The sequence below is a fragment of the Mauremys mutica genome, chromosome 4 (genome assembly GCF_020497125.1).
Source record: "Mauremys mutica isolate MM-2020 ecotype Southern chromosome 4, ASM2049712v1, whole genome shotgun sequence".
In the NCBI taxonomy this organism is placed as follows: Eukaryota; Metazoa; Chordata; order Testudines; family Geoemydidae; genus Mauremys; species Mauremys mutica.
The window spans coordinates 74,395,256-74,411,108 of NC_059075.1; the positions used below are offsets into that span (position 1 = coordinate 74,395,256).

The 15,853-nt window shown below is 43.7% G+C and overlaps 1 protein-coding gene across 2 annotated transcripts in view; it reads right to left on the reverse strand.

Annotated features, from left to right (window-relative positions):
* The window catches only part of PRDM11 (PR/SET domain 11), a 59,311-nt gene that overhangs the window by 17,680 nt on the left and 25,778 nt on the right, over positions 1-15,853 (reverse strand). Inside the window, exons 6-7 of one of the 2 annotated variants that reach the window (XM_045017001.1) lie at positions 9,077-9,489; positions 2,865-7,016 (exon numbers count right to left, since the gene is read on the reverse strand). The exons of the other annotated variant lie outside the window; for it this stretch is intronic. Of the exons in view, the coding sequence (XP_044872936.1) occupies positions 6,430-7,016; positions 9,077-9,489 (1,000 nt within the window). The 3' untranslated portion in view covers positions 2,865-6,429. Of the gene's footprint in view, positions 1-2,864; positions 7,017-9,076; positions 9,490-15,853 lie in introns of those variants that run through there. 2 annotated transcript variants of the gene reach the window in all.

The following is a 15,853-nucleotide window of genomic DNA, read 5'->3' on the forward strand; positions in this document are numbered from 1 at the left end:
TTGGAGGACAGGATTAGAATTTACAATGATCAACCGGGAGAAACAGTCTGAAATAAATAGGATGAAATTAAATAAGAACAAATGCAAAGTACTACACTTAGGATGGAATAATCAACTGCAAATACAAAATGTGAAATGACTGCCTAGGAAGGCGTACTTCAGAAAAGGATCTGGGGGTTCTAGTGGATCACAAACAAAATGAGACTCAACAATGTAATACTGTTGCCAAAAAAAACAAACATATTTCTGAGATGTATTAGCAGGAGTGTTGAAAGCAAGACATGAGAAGTAATTCTTCCACTCTATTCAGCAGTGATAAGGCCTCAACTGGAGTTCTGGGCACCACACTTTGGGAAAGATGTGGACAAATTGGAAAAAGTTCAGAGGAGAGCAACAAAAATGATTACAGGTCTAAAAAACATGGCCTACAAGGAAAGATTGAAAAAACTGGGTTTGTTTTGTCTGGAGAAGAGACATGATAACAGTCAAGTATGTAAAAGTACTGTAAAAGGTTACTATAAACAGGAAGGTGACAAATCGTTCTCCTTATCCCCTGATAGGACAGGACAAGAAGCAATGGGCTTATATCGCAGAAAGGGAGATTTACATTAGACATTAGAAAAAACTTCCTGTCAGGGTAGTTAAGCACTATAACCAATTACCTAGGGAGGTAGTGGAATCTCCATCATTGGAGGTTTTTGAGAACAAGTCAGACGAACACCTGTCAGGGATGGTCTAGATAATATTTAGTTCTTCCTCAATGAAGGGGACTGAATTAGATAACCTCTTGAGCTCCTTTCCATTCCTACATTTCTATGATCAGAGAATTCCTAGCTGAGAAGAAAGGCCAGGTGATCTGCATTTTCCCAGAAGACCTTACCCAAGCCAATCTCCCAGCAGCCAAAAACCTTCCCTGTTCCTTTGTAGACAGTGGCCCCTGCCTACTCTGGAAAATGGTTAGTTCCCAGCTGTTAACCACCTAGCAATTAGCCAGTGTCTTTGGCCTGGTCTACACATACAAATTACACTGTTGTAATTCAACCTGTTTAGGAACTGGTGTAGTTAAGATCAGTACAACCCCATTGTGTAGGCATTTCTGAATTTAAGAGCACTTTTTAACAGTATTGAATCATCTTAAAACTGATGTAAGGCTACGTCTACACTGCAGTGGCACAGCTACGGCACTGCAGCTGTAGCACCGTACTGTAGACATTTCCATCACTGTAGCTAGGTGGTAGCTAGGCTGACAGAATTCTTCATCAATCTAGTGGTGTCTACACCAAGGCTTAAGTTAGCTTAACCAGATCTCTCATGGGGGCAAATTTTTTCACATCCGTGGGTGATGAAGAATGGTCAACCTACGTTTCAGGTGTAGACACTGCCTAAGGTGCTCAAATCAATTTAAGACTGTCTACATGAAAAGGTTGAAGCAATTTAACTATATCTACACTAAAAAGTTAGGTTGACCCAGCTATATTGCTCAGAGGTGTGAAAAATCCACCCCTCTGTGCGACATGGTTGAGCCAACCTAATCCCCGGTGTTGATCTAGCTAACAACTCTTGGGGAGATGGAGTAACTACAGTGATGGGAGAACTCTTGTCATGGTAGTGAGCATCTACACTGAAGTGCTATGGCAGTGCAGCTGTAGCGCTGCAGCATTTCTAGTGACGACGTAGATACTGGTACAACTTCAGACAAGACCTTAAGGCTGTTTCCCAGCAATATTCCTAAAAGTGAGGTGAGGTTCCAAAAGGAGAGAGATACTGGTGACCATGGACATGTGACTCAGTCAAACCCATCCATTTGCAATAGTTTCGGGTTCTGAAGAGGTACCTGCAGATTACTGAGTAAAGTGAAAATAAAGAATTTTAGCTCTCACATAGGTGATAAAGTCTCCCGGCTGTCCCATGTCCTGGGACAGAGAAGCCAAAGTGTAAAGTCATAGCAAATCCCTCTTCAAATGCAGACAAGGACTTTGCCCAGTCTGTTCCAACCCAACGAAATGCCAGGTCTCAGATCAACAGCACTGTTCAGATATTACACTGCTCAGAGACATGGGAGCCTGCTGCTCTTGCTGGTGTGTATTGACTGGAATTGATTCCTTAGCTGTTGGAGAGGCCAGTAGGCCCCAGCAGTGATCCTAGCTATGCAGAAGCTGACCCTGCAGTATGTGCTTTCCATTTAGTGGCTGAACGCTGTTCTGTATTCCCTTTACCCTGCTTCTCTCTTACAGCTGAGTCAGGACTCCCAGTGACCACGAAGCTCTCAGCGTCTCCCTGCTCAGGGGAAGTTGGTGTAGCTATTTCTCTCACACTTCAGAAGTAAAGGAGATTTGGAGGGAACAAGGGGGGACCTAGTGGAGATTCAAGTATTGGAGAGAGCCACAGGCCACTGGAGGGCAGGGTGTGTGTGTGTTGTGGGACAGTTGGGAAGCCCAGGAAAAGGTTTGTTGTGGGGGAGCCTCAGTCATTCTGCCCCTCTCCCCGTCAGCCTCCCTAATTCTGTCCTCTTTTCTGCCCCCATTTACCTGAACTATCTCCTCCCTCAGAGCTCTGTCCTGGTCTGATGCTAGTAGAAGCCAAAGGGAGGGAAGAGAGAAGTCCACCTGCCTGCCTGAAGGCATGTGCCACAGCAGACCCAGGAGGATGCCTGCCTGCAGCCCAGCTGCAAGTGACAGGGCTGCCAAAGGCTTGTGTGTCACTCCAGGTTTGTGACACTTGGCAGCCCTGGGATGTCTGGGAATGTCAGACAGCAAATAGATGTGGCTGCTGAGATGGCTGCGTACGCTAGATCTTTAACTGGCACAAATCCACGCAGAGATGGAGTGGGAAGGACAAATGACCCAACAAGCATGTGTGTTAAAAGTGTTATATATTTATTGTAATTTATTTAACAAAATACTTTTAAAGAAATATTTTTCCAGCATATACAAGAAATGGAAATACTGGCATAAGCACAGCAGTATGCTTCAACATGGGCACTTTGTTTATCAGGCTTCAATCACCAGTCAGTGTGATGTGCACAGAAGGAAGTGCCCTTTGCAAGACAGTACAAAGCAACCATTTGACTGAGGGTCTACACAGGGCAGACAATTCTCCCCGGGAACCAGGCCCCATCTGTAACACCCCACAGAGGAACTTCTGTATATAAAACTTCATCTAGTCATTGGATTTTATAATACATGGTCCTTTCTTGTCACCAATCTCCCGAGCCCTGATGTTTCGGGGGTTTGCGCTTTAGGCTGTCCCATTAGCAGAACAGAAAACAGGGTCATCAGTGGTGGTTCCAGGAATAAAAAGACTAAGCAGTTGCTTAGGGCCCCAAGCAGCTAAAGAGGGCCCCCGATTTAGTATTACTCCAAAAATACTATTCGTCTTATTTAATGTGGAGATTTTAACAAGCATATTAGTATGTGTTGTGTTGGTACATTTTTTGGTACATGTGTTGGTACAACAGAAATAATGCAGTTAGTATTTTTAGGGAGTGGATAAGGGGTAATGGAGGGCCCCTAAATTATTCTTGCTTAGGTACCCCAAAGGACTACCACCTCCGAGGGTCATCACTCTTTAAGTGCTTCTGTACATTAAGGGCTTAATCCTAAAACATTCTGAGTATCCATAACGACCATAAAAGCCACTGGGAACTGTGGATGCTTACCAGCTGCAGCGGTTAGGCCTCCATTGTCTAGCTCTGAGAGTTCCCACGGTAGCTCTCTGAGGACAACATAATCAGGGGGGCTAATCTTGTAGTTATATCAACAAGACATCAGCATGGACCAAAATATTATAATAAATATAAACTAAGAATGTTACTAATAATATCCAGCAGTAGCACCATATTTACTCATACAAGCTTTTGAAAACATTTGCCATTTCTCAGTTTCTCCTTAAGCCACATTAGAAAAGTTTCTCCAGCCTCTGACCAAATACATTCCCCCACCAAAAAACCCAAAAAAGAGTATTTTTCTACAGAATACAAATATTGCAACTGAAGCAAAATGGCAGACTAATAGAAAGGAAAGTGAGCATTGCCCTGCTCTGGCCTTGATGCTCTGGGGAAATTCCTCCATGAGAATCCAAAGTTGATTAATTCCTAGAAGAAAGGAGGTTTTCTCCTCACCAGACCTTGGCTTTCTTGAACTAGAGCCCTTTCTCAAGAAATTAAAATTTTACCTATTTGTATTGGGACAGTCAAATAAAAATATACACACCAGGAATGGCTCAACCACTGCAGTAACATTGAACTGAAGTATGTTAGACAATTGTCACAGTATATTTTAGAAGAGAAATGGCAAACAGTTGAAAGAAGAAAACACTCTTAACAGTTTCAGAACAGTAAAGTAGGTCTCACACATTGTGCTGTCTGAGTTCCCTGTCCACTAAGACTTTGTCTACACAACCTTTAGCTGAAGGCTTTGCCTACACAACTTTTAGCTGAATTTGCAATTGGCTTGTGACAAGGCTGGCTCTAAACCAGATTTGTGTTCACATAGCCAACATGGTTAGTACTTGGTTAGTAACTGTGGCAGCTAACTTTGTGTCACCATTTCAAGAGATCTAGGATAACACGTGCTGTCTCTGTGCAACCAGGTAGTAACACTTGTGTATAGATGTGAATCCCCCAACTCTGTTTGTGTCTCCAGTTTGGATAATCCTCCTGTTACCCAGCTCTATGAAAAGTAGGACATCCCAGAGAGCACAGGCTCACAAGCTGCTGGTGCTGCTTTGTGTGAATGTCCTTTTGGCACACAGAGACAAATGCGCAGATTTTTCTACAGTCCAAGAGAGAGCTTTCCAGCTGTGCAGGAAATGCACAGGATGTGCAAACCAGGGTAACACCCAGTGGTGTTGTGAGAAAACTGCTGTGCAGATTCAACTCAACAATGTGTGCTGTAGCCAGGTCGGATGAGGGTATTAAAACGTAGTTTCAAAACCAAGATTATACATGTAAAGGCAGATGGAGCCTATGACAACAACGAAGTTTAAAATGCTGAAATACAGTTCCCTCTTGTCTGGACAGAAACAAAGTGTTTGAGGTTTTAGCTTAGATATCTATCAGGAAATTTAGATTGTAAGCTCTTCAGGGCAGAGACCATGCCTCAAATTCTGCCCTAAGATACCCCAGTGTAAATAACTCCACTGAAGTCAATAGAATTACACTGATGTAAAACTAGTGTACATGAGATCAGAATCAGGCACTATGTCTTTACTTGTTTCTGTAGAGTACCTAGCACATTTTTTGGTGTACAAAAACAATAGAGGTTATAACACGCCAGAAAAGAACACGGTACAACCCTGTTTGGCCACAATCATATTACAAAAAACTAGCCATGTTTAACCCTGACTGTGACGTGCAAACAGAGCCTCAGATACACTAAAGGAAATAGATGGATTAGACCCTGCAGTGCAAGTGCGTGCAATAGCGCAGGGTTCTGGGTAAGTGCAACACCACATCTTTGAGGGTTTTATGGAATCATAGAAATGTAGGGAGGATGGAGTGGTCATCTAGTCCATCCTCACATGCTAAGGAAGGATTAAGTATACCTAGGCCATCCCAGATAGGTGTTCATCCAATCTTTCCTTAAAAACCTCCAGTGATGGGGATTCCACAATCTCCCCTGGAAGCCTGTTCAAGTGCTTAGCTATCCTTATAGTTAAGAAGTTTTTCCTAATATGTAAGCTAAATTTTCCTCTGCTGCAAACTACACTGGATTACTTCTTATCCTACTCTCAGTGGACACTGAGAACCATCCTCTGTGTCAAACAGTGCTTGGACAGTCTCTTCCAAGTTGCAGTGGGTGGGAGGTTCTCTCTGCATCTACTTTCTCCCCATCTCAGCATTTGTGCTTTTATATCCCCATTCCCAAAGTTGCATATAATTATTACAGTAAGCCCTGGTCTCCCATTATTGCAGAGCACAAGGTGAACTAATGAGCAATTACAGCCTTTAAAGCTATAATGATGCATCACTTAGTTAAGAATCTGCATGGCACATATGCCAATTTGCAGGATAATGGTGGGAGGACAGAGGCTGGGATATTTTGTGGTTTGTTTTTTAAAGGAAGTTTGCAAATATGTTGCCCTAACAATGTTTTACAGGCATCCTCCAAGATCAAAGAAATCAATCTAATTGCATCTCTCAGCCTCTAGAGCACTTAATTACAGGGGGCCATGATGGCTCGAAATAGCTACAAGACAAAAAGAGTTGAGGTTTAACTTCCCCGCAATCCAGGTTCTAAAAGGCTTGAGACACCTGTTTGTCAGTCTATCGGGCAAGGCCTACTACTCAGCTGCCATAACTCATACTCCTTTACAGGTAAGGGGGGGCCTGCTGCTCCTCCCCATGTAATACTGATCCTTAGGTGGAGGCCCTGTGAATTCACAACAGCTCAGGATGGGCCTCCCTTCTTTTATTTAACATGAAGCAGATTAAAAATGGTGTTTTCTCTTTTGTGACCTGGTAGTCCGTGCAGGAGCAGTCTGCTTTGGGGGGCTTTGGTTGGACTCTACATGGGGCTCAGATGGGTTCCTTGAGCAGGGTGCCTGCAGGACAGTCCTCAAGGTGGCATTAGGGTCCTGCACCCTATGAAAAGCCTGGACCCCATCACGGATTTCTGTCAGGGTCTGGCACATCTGGCTGACTTGCCCAGTCAGGTCAGCCATCCTCTGGCCAATCACATGCATGCTGTCCGCCATGTCTCTATGGATAGCCACCAGCTCCTGGCAGAACTGCCTGAACAGGTCTGTCTGCTGGGTGTGGGAATGGAGTAGTTGCCGATCGAAGCTAGAAAGGGGTGGGCTCCTGGTGCGTGGGTGAGGGGGTTTGTAGGATGACTGGGCATGTGGGGACAAGTGCTGCACTTCCTGCCTTTGGTTGGTAGCTTCAGATTGATCAGATGAAGAAGAAGTGCGGAGGAGAGAAGGCCCAGAGAGCTGGCTGGCTTCTTCACCATCCCTCTGCAGCGATGAGAAGTGGTGCTCCTGCGAGGGGCCTGGCATTTCCTCATCTTCATCATCTTTAAACAGAACAAGAAGTGCAAATTATTATGGCAAAACTTTCTCTCCAATGACTTGTTTCAAGAGATCTTAGAGCAGCTGGAAAGCTCTCTCTTCATTATCCTAGCATTACAGATACAGTTTTTGGTGCATAACTTAAACATGCTTGCCCATGTAAAGCAAATATTAGCACCTGAGCAACAAATTTTGTGATTCAGGCATTCAGAGTGAAGGAACCCAATCAGCTGAGGAGGGAGCCAACCTGAGAGGGTATCCAGTATAACCACATGGGTCAGGATTTGTTACCAGAAACAAAAATAATTTTAAACACATAGTGGTGCCCTACCTTCTCCAAAAGCATGGCTAAGTAAAAAAATTGCATGTTCTGGTTAAATTAAGACAGCTCGCCTTCAGGCTAGTGTCAAAACTCACCAGATATGTGCAGATATCTGATGACAAACACCTGGTCATGTACTATCGTTTACATTATATTTTATATAATGGCACCTGGTCCTTGCCAAATTTGACTTGCATTGCAATATTTTTGGTTTGGTGCCAAGGGATGTAATTTGGTAATGCTGCTTTAAAACAACAGGACCCCAAGTTAACTAGGTATGCTAGACTGATGCAGGGGGAAAAAGTCACACAAATAAAACCCCATTTCAATATAATGACACTGATTATAATAAAAATCTAGTGAGAATCCTGGTCATGGGCATATGTACATCAAATATAATGATAATGCCTTATACTCCTAGCAACTTACTGATATCCTCACACAGACATAGTAACTATTTTGAAAAAGGCTATAAGTTCAGACGTGAATCTCTGGATGATAAAGACTAGAAACCCTGTATAAATGTGCACATTACCCTTCTGATTCTGAAAGATAAATTACTTATTTCCAAAGGTAGGCGCAAGGAGTTGTCTAAGGGAATGTCTATCTTGCAAAAAAAACAAAAACAAACCAGAGATCATCCCCCCTCACAGGGTTTCAGAGCCCAAGCAGAAATGTCTACACTGATATTTTTAGCCCCAGAGCCTGAGGCTTGTGAGCCTGAGTCACTAGACCCAAGTTCTGAGACACAGCATCATGGGTTTTTCTCTGTAGTATGGACATACCCTAACTGAGCCCCACTTTGCCAGTGCTAGTAGAATTCTGTCCTTGCATTTCTATTAACAACGTTAACTGGTAGAGTACTAAGGGAAGAGACACAACAGGTGGGAGAAGACCAAGAGTGAAACTATACTTAGTCCACTTTCCAGAATAACAGATATCCCTCCTTCTCTACTTCATCTCTCCGAAGGCTTATACAGCAAAGCAAGTTCCACATCCACACAGAAAAATTCATAAGTAAATGCAAAAAACCAACCCAACCCAACACAGAATAGAAAGGAGCTTAGGCCTACAGAGCTGGAAGGGGTAAGTGAGTTTCATTATAAGAAGTGTAACTAAAAAGCAGAGTCAATCTTGTGTTTCAGGAAAGAAAAAAAATCATCATCAACATGCCCTTTCTATTGATATTACTTACACTGAACACTCAAACCCCTAGATAAGAAGCCCACAATGGCCTGAGCACAAGCATCAGTGGCCACCATAAAAAGAGGACTTTGTTGAAGCTGGTTACAGTGCAGCGGATCCATTAGTAATGGGACTTGGTGCAAATCTCCTCCCTACTGCAATGCATGTTTGGGAACCCTCCCTAGTCCTTCATAACTGCCTTTCCACTGACTGGAAATAGTTGCATTCAGTTCCCCATACCTGGTTGGCTTGGGTAAGGCTTTGATAGCTGCTGTCCACTCCTTAAAAAGGCAGAACCTTATTACTGTCCAGTCATAGGAGGGGCGAGAGACAATAGGGCAAAAGGCTGGGAGAAGTGGATGCAGAATAAAATTTTAATTTGGGATGGGGGAAACTAACTTCCATCTCACTTCATCATGATAAACAGAGACCTATTAGCGACCAACACCACAGTGAGCAGGAAGGCAACACAATACCTCATATCATACACAAATGACACCGTTGTGTCAAAACTGAGATATGTGAGCATAAAACAGAGGTTAATGTAGAGATACTTACAGCTCGTTGATGGGCTGTCAACCACGTCCAGATCCGCTCTCCGGAAGCCGTGCATCTGGTGTGACGAATGCAGCGTCGACTCGATGGCTCTCTCGTGGGCGGTCAGGACGATGGCCGAGGGCCGCCCCGTGCTGCCAGGGCTGGAGAGCGACCTCTGCATGAATGCCAGTTTGTCCTTGGTCCTTCTCTTCATGTCGTCCCATCTGTGCTTAATGTCTTTTACAGACCTGGGGACCTGGCTGACTGATGTGATTTTCCTGGCTATGCCTTCCCAGATCTTGTCCCTGTCAGCATGGGATAGACGCATTGTCTCCCTCCCAAACAGCATGGCTTCGTTCCGGGTCACCTCAGTGACCAGAATGTCCAGCTCTTCCTTGGAAAACTTGGGCTTCCTCTTTCGTTCAGTCATATTCCTTGGGTTGAACATCCCACAAAGCACAATTGGGTAAAAAGAAATCAACGCCAAGTACCACACCCCCCACATCCAACCACATGGCCAGTGCTGCACTGGGGCTCATCTGCAGCAAGAGGGAGTTGGTGGGGACCAATTCCACCCACACCCACAACAAGCTTTCAATATTCCTCAGTTGAGACAGAAAAGGGAGGCCATTTTGTTTTTTAAAAGGTAACTTTCAAGCTTGAAACTGGGACTCTTATGGAGGGGCTAGTTTGAGCTCCACAATTAATGTTGAGTTGAGTTCAAAGCAGGGATTCAAAGCCTTTGTTATGTATGAACATTTCAGCATATCCTCACCAATACACTGAGTAGTGAATGAATTTTGTGATAATTTACAAAGTCCATTAATTAGCTTATGAATTAACAATTTAAAAATGGGATCTTTTAAAAAAAACCTTAGTATGCTATGTCAGACATTATTTGTGTGTTCTAAATGATTTCAATAAGGGAACACAATGCAGACTCAATTTCCCTTAAAGTTAAAACTCGCTGGAATCTTATCCACAGGCTACCATATGAATACTTTTTTTAAATTTAAGAACTGATTAATGGTAATTTTTTTACTTATTATCTTAAGTGAAAGTTTCTTCTTCGGTGTAGTTAATGAATACTGTTCTTCAGAGAATTCCAACAAACAGCCATACAGTACACTGAGCAGTGCCGGGTCACTATGCCACTCATCCAAGTTTGGCCTGGCTGCCCCTCTGCCATAGTGAGCAGCAACACTATGAGAACTGGTCCTGGTAGATCCACAACATAGCCAGCCCAGCCATGGCAAGTGTACTTTATAGCTGTTTAGTAACAGAGGGGTAGCCGTGTTAGTCTGGATCTGTAAAAGCAGCAAAGAATCCTGTGGCACCTTATAGACTAACAGACGTTTTGCAGCATGAGCTTTCGTGGGTGAATACCCACTTCGTCGGATGCAAGTAGTGGAAATTTCCAGGGGCAGTATATATATGCAAGCAACCTGAAGCATATTCTCACCAGTAACTGCACACTGCACCATAGTAACTCTAGCTCAGGAACCAATCCATGCAACAAACCTCGATGCCAACTCTGCCCACATATTTACACCAGCGACACCATCACAGGACCTAACCAGATCAGCCACACCATCACCGGTTCATTCACCTGCACGTCCACCAATGTAATATACACCATCATATGCCAGCAATGCCCCTCTGCTATGTACATCGGCCAAACTGGACAGTCTCTAAGGAAAAGGATAAATGGACACAAATCAGATATTAGGAATGGCAATATACAAAAACCTGTAGGAGAACACTTCAACCTCCCTGGCCACACAATAGCAGATCTTAAGGTGGCCATCCTGCAGCAAAAAAACTTCAGGACCAGACTTCAAAGAGAAACTGCTGAGCTTCAGTTCATCTGCAAATTTGACACCATCAGCTCAGGATTAAACAAAGACTGTGAATGGCTTGCCAACTACAGAACCAGTTTCTCCTCCCTTGGTTTCCACACCTCTACTGCTAGAACAGGGCCTCATCCTCCCTGATTGAACTAACCTCGTTATCTCTAGCTTGCTTCTTGCTTGCATATATATATATACCTGCCCCTGGAAATTTCCACTACTTGCATCCGACGAAGTGGGTATTCACCCACGAAAGCTCATGCTGCAAAACGTCTGTTAGTCTATAAGGTGCCAAAGGATTCTTTGCTGCTTTTATAGCTGTTTGCTATTCATGTGCAGAGAGAGGCCCAGAAGTGTATGTTTATGTAGGGCCCAGTGATGGGTTAATCTGGCCCTCGTGGGTGCAGGAAAATGGAAGACTGGAGGGGCAGGGGAAACAGGAGTGCACTGAGAATGCAAAGCACCTGTAAACCCAGCTTACCTAGCCAGTATGTTCAGGGTGCTTTGTGTTATTCCAGAGCAGAGTAAAGCAGTCAGAACATATAGGTGACTCTGGCCCCAAAATTTCAAATACATATGATTTAAGGATGATACTACACATCTTCCAATCATTAAAACTATATGATAATGTTCTCTTTGGGTTTCCTGTTTAGCACTGATGTATGAAGTTTCTGATCATTTAAAAAAGGAAATTCTCACACAAAATCTACATCAAGATGGAGTAAAGTTTGAAAGTATATATCTGTAATTTAAGGTAAAAACAAATCAGTGATGATGAAACTAACCCCAAAATCTACAATTACAAACCCCGGAAATTCAGTCATATGCTAAAAATTAAAAGAAATCCAAACATATTAAGTATGGAAATATCCAGTTAGAGCATCCAAACCACCTTAACTCTGTGCCATAGTAGCACCGTGGTGGCAGGGGGGAAATGAAAAAAATCTAACTTGTCTTTAAAAATCAGTTTAATCTAATCTAATCTGGCACCACACATTAAAATGTCTAATTATATTGTTACTGCATGGTGTCACTACATGTTCAACCAGAAGTTATAGTTAATGTCACGCAGTTGGGTGGGAGGGAGTGTTAGTTGAAGGAGATCTTAAACAAAAGATCCTGTCTGCGCTGCATGGACACTAAAGATCCCAAGATGCATTTTAAGGGGTAGGTAATATGTCCCATTTTTGTAATCTGCACTAGTTATCAGCAGATGGCTGCCTCCCAGCGTTGAGAACTTTGGGATACACTGGCATGAAAGGCACTAGACAAATGTAAACTATAACAAAAACTTATGGAAAAATAAGTAGACTCCTTTCAGGTGTATTTGTTTGTTTTCCTTAGTACTGTTATGTTGAGGGAGGTGTGAAACTTCACTGAAGGCACAAGAGCAGCCCTTGTTCAGGATCAAGATAAGAAGCAGTTAAACTCCTTTATGAAACAGATATCTGAAACAACAGGAGCCACTGCCCAAAACACAGGCCACATAAAAGGCTGGTCAGGAGCTGGGCTATTGGGCTGAGAGGTTTTACTGGAGGCTGAATGCAAATACCGAGGGTGGGGTATTGCTCTGGTGGAGTTGTGTGTGTGTGTGTATACACCTGCCTGTGCACAGATGATTCCAGAAACACCTCAGAGGCACTCAGAGAAGGAAGCAGAAAGCCGATAGCCAGAGCAGCACATGTAGCGTGTAAGAGAGAGCTTTGGGGGCAGAATGCTGGCTGGGAAAAGAGGATTGGAATATTTGCAAGGAAATTGTCTCCCGTATGATTACTACGGCGTTCAGGGAAACTGGACTTTATGCACATTCTTTGTAAATAAGCAGAATTGTATCAAACAGATACCTGACAACATCATCAATTTCTCCTTCTAACTGAAACAACTGGCAAGATTTCCAGTACTGGCTAACTGTTCTGGTCAAAAGGGGTAACAGTATGATAATCTCTCTATAATGGGAAAGCAGGTGAGATTTTAACAGAGAACTTGCTTGGGAGTTGCTCTGAGCAAGGTAAGCTGACAGTGTTAACAAGACTGAGCCCAGTCTACATTACTGCTTCCACAACATCTGTCATTGTTGGAGCTGCACCAGAGGTGAATTATGGGTCCCAAATCTGCCATTGCAGCTAATGCCGTACAGGGAATTGCACAGACGCACTTAGTCCTAAGCTAAAGTGAGCTGTGGCAGTTTCAGGTCCTAGGGGCTCATACCAGTTTTTCCTTCTGAGTCTGTGCATCAAAGTGGAATTTCCCTTCAGTTTGCCATTTAAGAGAATGCCAAAAAACCAAAACTCTACCAAAACTGGTAAGTCTGGCCTGATTTTAAGACAAAACATGAAGCCAAGTATCAGGTTCCCAGCAGACATGGTTTGCACAGGCTTGTGACAGGCTCGCATGGTGTAGTGATAGTTACCAGGAGCCTGGGATGAGTTTTGGGTTGGTATTAAAACCTAGTGTTTTGCCCTTTAGAGATTCTTCAGGCCTCTAGTTTTGGCACCTATTGTGTGAATGGAAGGAGAAGCTTTTAACTTTCAAGTGTTGTGGCCCACACAGAATGAAATGTGGGATGTTGCCAGGGCCTGCCCACAGGAGCCATAACAGCCCATCCATAGTTTTGAATTCACTCCTCAGCTCAGAAGGGGCGGGTCCCCAGAGACAGCTTAAAGCTGTACAAGCTTCACTTTCAGTTGCAAAGGAGTATTTGAGACTTGCTAATGTGTGATATACAGAACCGTTCTGAACACAAAGCCACCTACACTCTACACTGCTTCTGAGGAGCAAATGCACAATGGCCTCAGAGTGCTGTTTGCAGGGAGCTAGTGACTCCGTCAGAGTTTCAGAGTGATACTGCTATACATTACTTCTTACTCCTTCACAGCAGTTCACTGAAACAGGAGGACCCATAGGAGCACTCAGGACCCACACGCAGACAGCTAACAGAAATGGATGTATGCCACCCAACTAAATTAAATAAGCATGGGCACTGAAGCCAGGTATCCATCCCCGGCCATGCCCAAAGGGCTGAAGAAAGTAAGATAGTGCTATTGCAAACCCATCCCAACTGTGTGCATATGCAGCCATAATAAACCTGGTAGGAAAATGTTCCCAAGGAGTTGCACCAACAATGCAAACCTTAAAAAAGCAAACACAGAGACATTTCCATGCACATATGTGCACATGGTGAGGTAAATTAAGACTTTCCTATCCCAAGGTTGGGGATTTGGACCAGGTAATACATTTCTGAAAATTCGAGTGCTCTTTTCTAGCAACAGCTTGGAGACTATAACCTGCCACAGGAATTCTAGGACTCTCACATATGAGACACCACACTGTGATAATCCCCTTAGACACTGCCACAACTCCAGATGCTTCCCTTCACCATCTTCCAATGAGGACAATGGTGAGTCACCCAGAAGGGTGTCCTAAGGGCTCCCTGCCCTATTTCAAAGGTAGTTCCCTTTTCCAGACGTATCTCCTGCCTCATCCCTTATGACAAAGAGTCACCAAGAGCTGTATGAAGTGTCTCCTCCACATCCCAAAAGTAACCCAAAACAATGGGGCTGGTTCTCGATTTTGTGCGAGCCCTTGTAAGATTCGGGACTGGGGTAGATTCATGTTATTTTTATTAAAGCTGGAGGCAACATAGCGATTTTGACCGAGGTTTGAGTTGAGTCAGGGCATTTGTTCAAAGTCAGTCCCTCTGTGAAGTGAGACCGAGGAAATCGTTCACACAAATCCCTACAAACAAAACCACTATGTTCCACACAATACTAGAGACAACAACCCTTCATGCGAAGAGGAGACTGTTACAGTGACTGGTTCTTGGATCAGTGGCCATCTCAACATGCAGCCCAGCTCCAACAGCTTCTCAGAGACAAAGCACGACGAGCAGGAAAAATACAACACTATGTGTCATCTGACAGCTGCTTGTCACTTGCCCTGGCTTGTGTTCTTCCCTTCCTCCTATCCACTGCCCTAGTTAAAGAGGATCTGGATTCCCCAAAGAGTAAGAACTGAAAGGTGCCAAATTCCAAAATTAGGAATATAAAGATGATCAGATTTGGTGGGTCAAACACACATAAAATGACACATAACACAATACAAAGTGCATCAGCTCAGGCTGCTGTCCCCGTCCATACCAGTGAGCAAACCCACTCTGTTCCCAGAGAGAATACTTTGCAATGGCAAGGAGACAGCTACTCTTTTTTCAGGTGCTGCTACAGCAGTCCTAGCAGTATAGCTTTTGAGGATAATATCCAGGAGGGGTAAGATGCTAAGGCAGGCCCCTGAATGCCTACCCAATCTGAAAGTTTCTGAATTCACAAAAACTTTTCCCATCAATCCTTTCTAGTAACACGTTTGTTAGCATGAATACAGTCATAGTCCCCACACTTTGGGAAGCACTTTTTCCAGGCTGTATGTGGAAAGATCAGAAAGATTTCACTCCATGGAGTTCAGTTTCTGCATGACCTGTCTGGGGTCTCCCGATAAACAACCCCTAAAGGAGTCTGGTGACCCTCTTGCACCTTATCTCCACTGTTGTCCCGTTTCTCTCCATCCAACCTTTTATAGTCTACTCACTCTACCAGGCTGAGCAGAACGGTTTGGCCATTCCATCAGGACATAAGCAAGGCAAATGCTGGTTTATGAAAAGGTTCCTGTGAGATCATTCAGTCCTATGGTGCTGTACTGGTAACTGGTCCTGCATAGGGCCAATATGAAATTGGTAGTGGTAGGGCCATACAAGTCAAATCCAGGAGGAAGATATTATTATAAGGTTCTCATTTCATGGGACCATGTTTTCTCTATTCCCACTTTTGCCCCTGATTGGGTTACGAGAAGAGGTAACAATAGCAGAAAAATCTCTCCATGGCTTCTGACCATGAAAATCTCGACTACGGCTTCTGATCTCTGAAATCTTTGCTGTAAGGGCTACATCCAAATATCCATC